Raw genomic sequence first — 14030 nt, forward strand, 5'->3', positions numbered from 1 at the left:
TAGGAATCAGACAATGCAACCGACTACTAATACCGAATTTTTGGAGTTGTAAAATAACACTGCAAATTATTCCCTCAGAAAATAATAAAATATGTGATAAAGGCAATGGAAAAATGCACCAAATGCTGATTTAGCTGCTTCCCATTAAACAAGGAACGTCCCTGGACGTTCAAAATAGGTCTAAAAGTAGTCTGTCCGTCAAGGACATATTTTAAACGTCAACGGACGTCCAAAATCCATCTTAATAAGTTAGTTAAGTGGTGACCAATCGATAACGTCAGTGGACGTCCAAAATGCGTTTTATACAAGTAATTTATTTCGGGACCAATTAATAACGTCAATGGACGTCCAAAATACGTCTAATAGTCGTCTTTTCAATGTCTGTGTTTGGACGTCTTTTCAACTTTCATTTTCAACCTTAAGAGAACGTTGATTAGACGGCAGTCATTACGTTATTTCAACGTTGAATCAACGGCTAAATGTTTACTGGGTTGGGCTATGGATAACGCCTTGTTTAATCACAACAATGAAAAATTAACTTGTATTTACGTTTTTTTTTTTTTTTTTTTCGGAAAATAAAAAATGAAAATGAATGTTACTGAGTTTGCAGGGTTCTATGGCCACACTTTACTTCCTATGGCCATAATTTCACAAATTAACCTGCAGTTGCATAGCAATTACTAAATAATACATACTTACTGAACAGCAAGTATTAAAATAAATCATGGAATAATAATATTGCATTCTAAACAGTTAAACATCCAGAATTCACAATATGTTGGTCAGGATCCATTGTTTTGCTTCTGTGTTTTGGTCACATTTCTACCCTCAGTCTCACGACTGAGCCCACAGGTGCATTCTATTGTCTCCTATTATTTAAGCCCTGTCCTGGTCGTCATTCATTGTATGTATATGTGTATGTTTCCTGTTTTTAGATGGTTTCAGGTCAGGTCTGTGTGTTTAATAAACCTTGTCCACCTCAGCACATGCTTCTGCATCTCCAACGCTTCACACTCATGACAATGTGTTGTACACTGTATATCAGCCAAAACATAAATCTGTTCAGAACTACAAGCCAGATAAGTCCCTAAGCCAAACTGTGCCACACTCCAAACAGTGGTAGTTATCGTGGAGTCATCGGGAGTGAAGATGCAGACTCAAGCAGTTGTTCACAACCGGCAGCAAAGGCAGATGAAAAAGAAATAATGGAATCAAAGGCTGATTAATTGTTTAAACAAACCCCCTCTGTGGTAATTAAATTAAGCATACGGAGCTGATCTTCTGCATTAATCTTCTCATTTATCTCTTTTATATTTAGCTCTTTAACCATTTGAATTCTACAGTTATTATTGTCATTTTTAATATACATTTGATTTACAATATGTATTTATATAATTATTTATAGGTTAGGCTTCCACATGTATGCACAGCCCTAATTACCATCTAATTCATGTGATAACATACTCTCCTCCTACTGACAAAGGAATACACGGGAGGGATGGAAAATGTATCTGCATATTCGATCATATGTATTTCCTGGTTATCTCAGATTATTTCTGTAGTCCATTTGTTTCTCTGCATACTTTGTTCTGTTCGCCCCTATACACCCTTTCAACAAGTCCACAGAGAAGCTGCAGTGACACTGACATGGTGGTGCAGTGTTGTTGTGTGTTGTGCTGGCATGAGTGGATCAGACACAGCAGTGCTGCTGGAGTTTTTGAACCAAAAATATCAAATAACAATAAGCTATTTGACTTTACATCTACAATGGTGAGACTGTCTAACTCCAGCAGCATTGCAGTGACTGATCAACACCACCAACATATCAGGGTCAGTGCAGCGCTGAGTATGATCCACCACCCAAATCACACCAGCTCTATGGGGGTCCTATGAAGTCAAACTGACAGGTGGACTACAGCTTGTAATTGTGGAAGTACAAAGTGCTTTGACATGGATTCCTTAAATAAAACCAGCAATTCATTTCTTTTAAGCTGAACTACACATTACGTAAAAGTGCATGGAGGACTTCTCTTTTAAGTAATACATTCATTCATTCATTCATTATCTGTAACCGCTTATCCAGTTACGGGTCGCGGTGGGTCCAGAGCCTACCTGGAATCATTGGACGCAAGGCGGGAACACACCCTGGAGGGGGCGCCAGTCCTTCACAGGGCAACACACACACACACACATTCACTCACACACTAACGGACACTTTTGAGTCACCAATCCACCTGCAACGTGTGTTTTTGGACTGTGGGAGGAAACCGGAGCACCCGGAGGAAACCCACGCGGACACGGGGAGAACACACCACACTCCTCACAGACAGTCACCCGGAGGAAACCCACGCGGACACGGGGAGAACACACCACACTCCTCACAGACAGTCACCCGGAGGAAACCCATGCGGACACAGGGAGAACACACCAACTCCTGACAGACAGTCACCCGGAGGAAACCCACGCGGACACGGGGAGAACACACCACACTCCTCACAGACAGTCACCCGGAGGAAACCCACGCGGACACGGGGAGAACACACCACACTCCTCACAGACAGTCACCCGGAGGAAACCCACGCAGACACAGGGAGAACACACCACACTCCTCACAGACAGTCACCCGGAGGAAACCCATGCGGACACAGGGAGAACACACCAACTCCTGACAGACAGTCACCCGGAGGAAACCCATGCGGACACGGGGAGAACACACCAACTCCTCACAGACAGTCACCCGGAGGAAACCAATGCGGACACGGGGAGAACACATCACACTCCTCACAGACAGTCACCCGGAGGAAACCCACGCAGACACAGGGAGAACACACCACACTCCTCACAGACAGTCACCCGGAGCGGGAATCGAACCCACAACCTCCAGGCCCCTGGAGCTGTGTGACTGCGACACCTACCTGCTGCGCCACCGTGCCGCCCTTTAAGTAATACAGAAGCAAAGAAAAATGCCTTTTAATCTGTTCTTCTTTAATAATAATGTGATTTCCCAGAGCTACTTGTGTGTTTATTCTGATATGTTAAGAATATGAGCCAAAACCTCATCTTGTGCTACCAGCAAGAAAACGCATGCATGAATATACTTCACACTTCAGCTGCCTTGTATTGGTACTCTGATCAATAATAATATCTTCCAGACTTGAGAACTGCTTTCTGAATATTTGTGCAAGCTCACTCAGAAAGAACTGCAGTGCATGCAGCAATAAAGGCAGCAGGGAGCATCCTTTACAAATTGATAAAAAAAAAAAACAGGGCAGCACAAAAAAACCTCCACTCACTGATCCATTATAATACGAACACGCAGGCACACCGACTGCACCGGGGGCATATTTTAATACTGCATTATACAAACGTACTGTCAAAGGGACATGAGTCAAAACAAAGTCAAATATAATCAGATCCTCTCCAGGAGCTGGGGCTGTACCTGTGCCACTGGCAGGGGATATGGGTCCGGAGAGGGACTGGCCGGAGCCTGCGGGCGAGGCGGCCGGTGACGGCGAGGGTCCGCTGCGCATGCTGGAGAGACGTGGAGAGGTGTGAGGGGAGAATGGAGACTGGGCCTGATTACTCTGTTCTCCCTGACTGCTGCTGGAGCCAGAGGCACTGACCGCTGAGCTGAGGGCAGCCTCTGTCCCTGTGGGGAGGTCATCGATGGAGCCGGACAGGTCCTGGAATGGGGGAAGTAAATAAACAACAAATAAATACATCTGCGTATCGCTATTTGCGATGCTTTACGTTTTGTGACTGATTTAGAAGCAATAAGTTAATGCATTGCAGTGGTTTTATGAACCGATGGGTCTTAACTTGGATAGGTAGATGTAGAAAATGCAACCAACTTCTAGGACTGAACTTTGGGGGGTTGGAAAAATACCATTCTAGATTTAATTTGGCAATCTGAACACAAGGCTGTGGAAAAGACTGGAAGAAGTAATATAAAGAAAATATGTGGAAACCTTAAATGCTGAAATTATTTATACATTAATTATATTACTGATACATATTATATAATTATAATTTCAATACATTTATATTATTATATAATCCCATATAATTATAATATATAACATATAATCATAATTATAGTATTATATACTCACTGTCCAATGAAAAACATGTATCTTCTTTTTTGTGGAGTTTTAATGTACTACAACACAACGGCTGTCCTCCACGTTGTATAACAATTTCATGATGAATGGCGCAATAGAACTGTTCAAAGGTTATTTGGAATAAAATCTTTTTACATTGACTCCCACTGAAAGTTAAGAAGGCTTTTTCCTACTACTAATTTACTACTTTTGGAGCTACAGTCACATTCGCCCAAGCTGGTTCTCCTCCAAGCCACCAGAGGTCACACTCACCAGAACACTAGTTTAGTTTCTGTACCTCTCTGTAATTAACAGCTCATTTGTTTGTAAGCACACTGTTTTGTGCATTCGGTTGTGAAGTAGAATTGGACCTCAGTCTGTAATTCTGTGCGATTGAAGTCTTTTATTGACGTCTGGCTTTGGACACCATTTGGTCTTTTGATTTTCCCTTTGGTTAATGTTCTTCACCTTGGTCTTCCTGGTTTATTTGATTACGTTTGACTTTTGATTGTGTTTCGATTTGAATAAACCTGCTAATGACTCCTATTCAGTTCGGTAGGAATGATTCATGTGACAGATACATTTTATTCATTGGACAGCGACAATATTTAAATTTTGAGGCTTCTGCATAATGTTCTTCTAGTATCAGGTGTAAAGCATTTATGTGTAACATATTTGTCATTTTACGTTATCTATTGCATAGTTTGGCAACTGTGATTTTATTAAATCAAAATATAACCACCCCCCCAACCCCACCCAAAACCAGTGGAAAATGTCCATTTACAGCAAAGGTTTGCGCCCTGTGAAATATCTTCGTGAGAACACTGGTACTCATGTTGCCAAGTTGGTCAAAGAAACGTGGTTGACACCTGGTTGGGTAGTTCCAGAGCACCCTGAATATAGTCCAGACACAAGCCCTTCCATCTGATGAGTAAAGGTTTAATTCAACAAATGCTTTACATAAATGTTTGTACATAACAGCTTTCTGCCTGCATGGCTATAATGAGGATTACACAGGCATTCGTTTAAATGAAAACAGATATATGAATATGGTGTCTGTATGTCGATCACTAAAACAACAGCTTCATCAAACACCTATCACAGTTTGCGCTGAACAGTGTAGCCTCGAGGGGTATTTGTAGCTATTAGACTTTACTGCAATTACGGAGGGCACGAAGGCAAAGTCTGAGATCACAGCTGAAGGTGGGGTGAGAATGAGCTGCTAGTCTCAATCCTGTGTGTATTATTGCAGGTGTTTCTCTGGATCTCTGTGTATTTCTCAGCATTGATATCCACCTTTTTTAATTCCGTAAGTGTGTGTCGGTGCAGGGCTGTGTTTGCTGGTGGCGGGACATGTTAGGCAATGTTTGTCAAAGCGGGCAATTACACAAAGAGGTGTTAGCAGAAGCAAGAACCAAGCCAGTCCAAATTTTCAACGAGTTTTGGGTCGTTTTCCAACGTGGCCCAAATCCAATTTGTTTGCCGCTCTGTTGCAAATTGCTCTGTGCATTGAGTCTCCAAATAGCTGTCAACTACTCCCAGTTGGCATCTTGTATCACTTAATTCGCTCCTGAAGCATGTAATTGTCATAATAAGAAAAATATTGAGGTGATAATAGCCACTTACTTTGAAATACCCGGAACCCTATATAATAACTCGCACATTTCTCGCACTATTTGAAGGGGACAGTCATTTTTTGGACCAGACACCCCTGTGTTGTTACCAATGCCTCCCCCATTTACTGCTGTCAGGAAAAACTGTCACTCAGGAGCCACGCAATGCATCAGGGAACATCTTACAACAAGCCAAGCACACACACACACACACACACACACACACACACGGCTAAAAGCATTTCAATAAGCGAGGGAAATGCTACACTGTAATTTTGAGAGGAGTGAGATTCGCTTCGCACAAAAGCCCCACCGACAGGCTCTCGGAGCGTGCTCAGATGTGAATTAATGAGGAATGCTGGGAGAAAGCATGGAGGGCCATCGCTCTGGTCAAACAGTCTAGACGGGGAGGAGTCGGCGCATTCAGCTGCTTTTCTGTCCAATTGCAGAAATGCTGGCCACCCACAAAACACACACACACACACACTGACAGCATTCAACATCATCTAGACCCTCCACCTGTCATATAAACACAGCAATACCCAGCAATACACAAAACCCTGCAATACAAGAAGAGCATGATACAGAGGCAGAAACATCAAGCAGGATTTTTGTGGGAACACTCAACCTGTCAAATGAACTAGACCTAAACACAGCAATATACAAACCACTGTAATACAGTAGGGTACTATTTGTCAGAGCATGATACAAACTACAGCATAAAATATCAGGCAACTGGGTGTCCTCAGCCTGGCAGCAGGAGTAGACAGAAATACAACAACACACTGAGCTGCAAAATCACCGCATCACAGAAAGGGTAAGGCAGAGCATGATACAGAGATTCTACACTGGCCTCATGACCTGATATTATAAATATCACGTTATATACGGTGCTGCAGTGTAGTAGGGTACTGCCTGGTATAGAATGCAAAGCCTGTATTCAGCCAGGACTGGCACTATTGATTATATTAGTAATTAGTAATCAGCCATTCATTTTCACGAGTTATTACGTTTGGGGCTCTACGGTTTCCATGATGCGAAGAACACAGATTGAATTGAGGAAATGAGGAATCAAATGGGATTCAGATATGAATAAGGAAACGCATTGTAATGAGAAATCTAAAACAATCCAAACCCCAACATGTTCTTAATAAACACACACAACCCGCCACTCACAGGATAGAGTGATGTGGTTGGCGTTCGCCATCACAGCCAAGTCTGGTTTGCTGCTTCTTCTGGTCTGGGGCAAGGCCGCAGCTGTCTACTGGCCTCTTGGTCGAAACACGGCCAGCAAAGAGTGGGATCAGCAAACTGTATCCTGAATGTTACACAATTTACTGATGTGTGATGTGATGTTTGCTGGTCGTACACAATGTTTGGCTTGCACACACTGGACAAACAGTTAATAATTACACAGTTTGTTTTGCTATTGATAAATTATAACAAAGAAAAACAGTTTAAAACCTAAAAATAAAAATATTATGGAATTTTAGAGAAATTAAATGAATTCAAGAGGGCCGTACAAGATTGAGAAAGCTGTATTATTAACCTGCACTTAAATGAACAATAACTAACCATGCACAGCCTTTGTTTACTGCAACAAAAGATAAACTGGGAATCTTTTAAGCATTCCTGAGAAGGATGAGTATAGAGAAAACAACATGGGGCATAAAGGCTCGCTGATGTAGGATAGTCCTGCAGGAGAATTTAAAACTATACATCATCATCAGTGGCACGGTGGCGCAGCAGGTAGTGTCACAGTCACACAGCTGGAGGTAATGGGTTTGATTCCCGCTCCGGGTGACTGTCTGTGAGGAGTGTGGTGTGTTCTCCCTGTGTCTGCGTGGGTTTCCTCCGGGTGACTGTCTGTGTGTGGTGTTCTCCCTGTGTCTGTGTGGGTTTCCTCCGGATGACTGTCTGTGAGGAGTTGGTGTGTTCTCCCTGTGTCTGCGTGGGTTTCCTCCGGGTGCTCCGGTTTCCTCCCACAGTCCAAAAACACATGTTGGTAGGTGGATTGGCGACTCAAAAGTGTCCGTAGGTGTGAGTGTGTGAGTGAATGTGTGTGTCTGTGTTGCCTTGTGAAGGACTGGTGCCCACTTCAGGGTATATTCCCGCCTCGTGCCCAATGATTCCATGTTTTAACCCCTACTTTCAGAGAAATAGTTTAATCATGTCCCTGAAAAACCAAACTCTTGGTGATACATGGTTTTCATAGTTACAATATGTAAATGGATGCCTAAATGCTCCATTGCACACCTCTCATACCTAGTGATATAATTTGCCTTGCTCATTCTGTGTGAGCCATTGCAGTGCCTCACCATAAAACAGCCAATCAGAGCAGAGATCATTATATTACACTTGAGCCTGCAAAATAAAGCAAAACAGCTTGTTTTAGTCTAGGGCAGATTCACAGAGCTGTAAATGTGTAAATGTGTCAACCTGCATTTTTGTAAACCCAGACCAAACTCAAATATCATCTATGTAGACATCAGAGAACAATTTAAAATACTGAATAACTGTATGGCATGGCCCCTTAATTGACCTAGGTATAAATGCATCAAAGCTGCTACTGGGTAACACTGCTAAGTCATTACCACCACATTTCCCCAAAATATCACCAGTCTCATGGTATCATTCATTCATTCATTCATTATCTGTAACCCTTATCCAGTTCAGGGTCGCAGTGGGTCACACACCCTGGAGGGGGCGCCAGTCCTTCACAGGGCAACACACACACACACACACACACACATTCACTCACACACTCACACCTACGGACACTTTCGAGTCACCAATCCACCTACCAACGTGTGTTTTTGGACTGTGGGAGGAAACCGGAGCACCCGGAGGAAACCCACGCACACACAGAGAGAACACACCACACTCCTCACAGACAGTCACCTCATGATACACATTCTAATACACATTTTTAAGGTGGACTTAGTATGTTAAGATTCATAGATACGTTTTGTAAAACTGCTGTGTGAAATAAAGATCACATTCACTCCATTAAAGGCATACGTTACAGTTAACTACCACTTCCAGTGTGCAACAGTGTACATAAACCACACGTAAAAGCACAGCAGTAAAGTGTAATAGAGTAGTGCAGTTCACAGCAGTGCGATCTGCACCTACAGTTGTGTTCAGATTAGCAGGTGAGTGCATGAGTGTTCTGGCCAGAAATGATCTGACTGCCCGAGGGCACTGTGTGTGTACGTGTGTGTGTGTCTGTGTGTGATTAACAGAGGGGGAGAGAATGTGTGTGAGAGAGTGTGAGAGAGTCAGCACACTGCCACTTTACCGTGCCCCACAGGCAGGGGATTTCTCACTCCGGCCGACAGAGGTAGAAGGTCATGAATAAACACAGTGGGCTGGTGCTGTCCACACTCATTAGTGCTGATCTCAAGGGGCCAGTGGCCTGCACCCCTCGCCCCACTGCAGCACGAGTCTCACCCGGCCATGAGTCCGTCTGAGTCAGCGGTCTGGGACGCCCCCCGCTGAGAGGAAGGGAAGAGGGACTCTGCTCTGTCCTTGTCTGGGGCTTTAATTCAGCAGGTGAGATTTAGAAAAATGGAGCAGTGTAGTCTTGGCTGGAGACTGAACAAATAACGAAGGCGAGACTGGGCCGGCTCCACAGGAACCGAAGAAGAATTTCTGAGCATTAACTGCCAAGAATTTAAACCCACTGTGAGCAGTGAGACAGTGAAACATTTAACTGTGTTTAGAAGCTACTATGACATACATCATATGACCAAATGTATGAGGACACCTGCTTATCCAACAATTCTTCTCAAAAGAAGGGTATTCAAGGAACACCAGGTAGTATTTTTACCTTACAATTGTAGCTTCAAAATCATTGTGATGCTATCATTGTAACAGGGAGATCAGAGCCTTTCTTGTGTCAGGGACAGTTCTGGGTGCTACATCAATGAGCTACTCATAAACAAACAGAACCAGAGCATTTGACTTCCTGGCTTTACTCATGCACCAGACAAACATTACAGCTGCTTCACATCTGTAGATCAACCATGTGGGAGTGATGAGTTCAGGGATATTCAGACGGCGGGACAGTTTTCCCAGTGTGTTGCACTAACTGGTTCATTCTTACTCAAACCTAAATCATCCAATCAGTTTAAACCCAAACAAAACGACACAGAATCGTCTGATTGGCCGAGAGCAGGAAGACTCCACACACAAACTCCTCGGAAAATATTTCACCCATGATAGAGTGACTGTCCATATCTGGGCATACGCACATACAGACGTTCATTCACACAGTCCAGAAGAGTTATTTAGTGAAGCCAATTCACCTAAACTCGTGTTTTTGGACTGTGAGACCCCGGAGGAAACCCACACAGACACTGAGAGAACCAAGAACCCAGTGCTGAGAGATGAACGTGCTAAACGCCCAAACGGATGGAGCTCCACTGCTCCACAGCCCAACCCTGGAGGGCTTTATGCCCCTTTGGCTGACACCTAGCACTGGACGTGTGTAACTCTACCCCAGTTCCGGACACTTCCATTTCACCTAATATTCCATCACAGTGTAATGTCTCATTTTTGATTCCATCATCGTGCACTAGTTAATGGGAGGATTATTTAAGCCTATAGTGTTTGTTTTTTCACCTCTCACTTCCACCATTCATCCTACTGTAGAGGAGAAAATGCTCAGTGAGCTCAGACACCCCCCTGACACACTGATTCATTTGGCAATATGTAACATTAGGTTTAAAAAAGTGTTATGATTTTCTGACTCATGGTGAGTTTCACTGTGTGTGAGTCTGTGCAGCACTTTGCAGAGGAAAGCAGGTTCATTCACTCATCCATTCATCAATCTATACTTTGCAACATCATTCATTCATTCATTCATTCATTCATTCATCCATCCATCCATCCATTACTCCATCCATCCATCAATTCATTCACCCACCCATCCGTGTATTAATCCATTCATCAATTCATCCATCCATCAATTCATTCATCAATTCTTTCATGCACTCATCCATTCATCCAGCCATCCCTCCATTGATCCATTGATTCTTTCATTCATCCATCCATCCATCCATCCATCCACAAATTCATCCTTTTATCAATTCATGCATTCATCCATCCACTTATTCATTCAATTCAATTCATTCATTCACCTCATTGCTGGGTCATGCACTGTGGGCCCAGACTCTAACAAGAATCACTGGTAGAATGCATGAACACACACAGGGCAGGGCACCGGTGCATTACGTAGTCACTCAGTCACTCACACATTCACCCAGCACTTGGGGGAACCCACACAGACACAGGGAGAACACACCAAACTCCTCACAGACAGTCACCCGGAGAAAACCCACGCAGACACAGGGAGAACACACCACACTCCTCACAGACAGTCACCCGGAGGAAACCCATGCAGACACAGAGAGAACACACCACACTCCTCACAGACAGTCACTCGGAGGAAACCCACGCAGACACAGGAAGAACACACCACACTCCTCACAGACAGTCACCCGGAGGAAACCCACGCAGACACAGAGAGAACACACCACACTCCTCACAGACAGTCACTCGGAGGAAACCCACGCAGACACAGGGAGAACACACCACACTCCTCACAGACAGTCACCCGGAGGAAACCCACGCAGACACAGGGAGAACACACCACACTCCTCACAAACAGTGGCATGAAGTGAAATCAAACTCAGGACCTCAGGACCCTGCAGCTGTGTGACAGTGAAACTACCTGTAGCTCCACTGTGCAGCCCACAGCACGACACATTGCATTCCTCTTCAAACAACTGAAGCCCATTAAAATACAGAATCATCCAAACATCTGCTAGAAGCCCAGACGCAGAGGAACATTCTCCAAACCTGTGAACCGTGTGTGAAAGCACCGGACACTCTCCTCCTGCTCAGGGCGGCAGTGTGGAGCACTCTTCAAAGTCAGAGAGTTCTCTCTGCTCCTCGGTGCTCTCCTGCTGAGTCTCTCTGAGTGGAGGATCCAGCTCTCTCACAAATCTCCACAACTGGCCCTGTGCCATGCTGCCCATCCACAGGGTCAGCAACATCTAATGCTCTTGGCCTAAAGCTCCTTCTTCCTCCCCTGTCCTCTCCACTTTACAAAAATTAAAAAAAAAATCTCTCGAACACAGGCACCCAACCGCAGGAACGATGCCAGAGAAGAACGACTTTGGGTTCCCTAAAGAACCTTTCAGTGGGTAGATCTTTAGAGAGCAACCACTGTGAATGAGAGTGTGGAAAACATGTTAAAGTGCCCTTTTTATTTGTGTGTGTGTGTGTGTGTGTGTGTGTGTGTGTCTTTCACAAGCTCCACTTATCATATTTATGCTTCACTGTGTACTCAGTAATCAGCCAAAACATTAAAGCGACCTGTTATTTCTGCTCTCCGTCCAGCTCCAGTATCCACAAACAGAACACTTTGTAGTTCCACAGTGACTGACTGCAGACTATCTGTTGCTCTGCATACTTTGTTAGCCCCCCTTCACCCTGTTATTCAAAGGTCAGGACCCGCACACAGCAAATATTACTCTCATTCTCAGCACTTCAAGCAGCGCTGTTGTGTCTGATCCACTCATACCAGTGCAACACATACCAGCACACTACCACCACCACTCTTTGATGGTGGCCACTGAAAAGCAGGGTGAACAAAGTATGCAGAGCAACAGAAGGATTCCAGTTTGTAACTTTAGAACTACAAAGTTCCTCTATATGGTCAGTGGAGCTGAGAGAATGGACAATGAATGTAGATACAAGGAGGTCACTTTAAGGTCTTGGTTGAGTTGTGCTTATCAAAAAATTCTACATGCAGCAGTCTAGCCCCGCCCATTTATTCTGAAGTTATAAAGAGTGTTTCAGCATGGGCTTGTTTCTGAAAGAGAGCAACATACAGGGAAGAAATACATAGGACCCAGGCCTTGCAAGATAACCATCTACAACACTGGTGTTCTACTGTAAACCTTCAGCCTTAAAGATGGAGGTTCTTTCTAATTTTGCCTGTGTCCTTTTTCCATGTCGTCCCACATTTGAGAGACACTGGTTGAGAAAGAAATACTCCCTGCTCTCTCTCTCTCTCTCTCTCTCTCTCTCTCTCTCTCTCTGAGGTCCTCCATGAAGAAGCTCTCCTACACTGTCTCAGGCTCGCAAACACTTGAAGATGATTCAGTGACCAAAGTCAGCCCCTGTCCCTCTTGGCTGCCCTTTATTGTGGAGTAGTGTTCTCCATTTGCTGCTGAAGGAGACCGAGCTCTTATGCTGAAGGGCATCAGAAGGAGATCTCACTAATACATCAGGTAAAATGACAAGCATTCAGATGGGAGACAGTGCTCTGTTCCTCCTCAATCCACAGAAAAATGAGTCTCAACTTTCAGAAGGGCTCCTTCACAGGGCCACAGAGTTACGGAGTGGTCAGCAAAACCACACCTCTGAAAATGACCACGGGGCAGCGCTTATGTGAAAGGTTTCAGAGTGAGATTCTACCAGACAACAAGCACGACTATTACAACAATCACAACACCTCAGTGACACCTGCTTTGAAGATGCTTCAGGACCAAGGTAATCAGACCGACACATGTCTGAGACACATCCTTTTGTGCCTTAGCATTGGATTTAGCATTGTGTTAAACCCTCATTGTTTTACATTATATTTTGTGATGACCAAACTAAATAAATACAAAAACACCATGGAATGTGTGAACAATAGGGTAGTGATGGAGTTTCATTAAAAAAAAAAAAAAAAAAAAAAAAACACCTACCAAAGAGTTAAGTCTTAGCCAAACGCCTACAGAGAAGCACTGGTAAAAACAATGGCACCCATTCTGGTGCTACATTTTAATTAAAGGGTTTTCAAGAGTCACAAACAATCAGTTTTCCAACAAGAACCGTTTAACCATGGAAATAACACTTATTCCACTCTAGTGGATCTTAGAGGTGTCCTGCTTCTATTTATATCCATTTCCTTTACTAAAGAACCCGTGCAGAACCGTGATAGTAAGGGTTACTTAGACATAATTCATATACAACAACATACAAAAGTCCCTCCCTAAATAAATAAATAAATAAATAAATAAATCTGTCTGTCTGTGAGGAGTGTGGTGTGTTCTCCCTGTGTCCGCGTGGGTTTCCTCCGGGTGACTGTCTGTGAGGAGTGTGGTGTGTTCTCCCTGTGTCCGCGTGGGTTTCCTCCGGGTGACTGTCTGTGAGGAGTGTGGTGTGTTCTCCCTGTGTCCGCGTGGGTTTCCTCCGGGTGACTGTCTGTGAGCAGTGTGGTGTGTTCTCCCTGTGTCTGCGTGGGTTTCCTCCGGGT

General features: G+C 44.0%; 1 protein-coding gene across 1 annotated transcript in view; it reads right to left on the reverse strand.

The window, feature by feature from the left end:
* LOC136709755 (AT-rich interactive domain-containing protein 1B-like) overlaps nucleotides 1-14030 on the reverse strand; it is a 252591-nt gene that overhangs the window by 65931 nt on the left and 172630 nt on the right. Inside the window, exon 5 of the mRNA XM_066685236.1 lies at nucleotides 3440-3683. Within this exon, the coding sequence (XP_066541333.1) occupies nucleotides 3440-3683 (244 nt within the window). The remainder of the gene's footprint in view (nucleotides 1-3439; nucleotides 3684-14030) is intronic.

The sequence above is a fragment of the Hoplias malabaricus genome, chromosome 1, assembly GCF_029633855.1.
Source record: "Hoplias malabaricus isolate fHopMal1 chromosome 1, fHopMal1.hap1, whole genome shotgun sequence".
Classification (NCBI taxonomy): domain Eukaryota; kingdom Metazoa; phylum Chordata; class Actinopteri; order Characiformes; family Erythrinidae; genus Hoplias; species Hoplias malabaricus.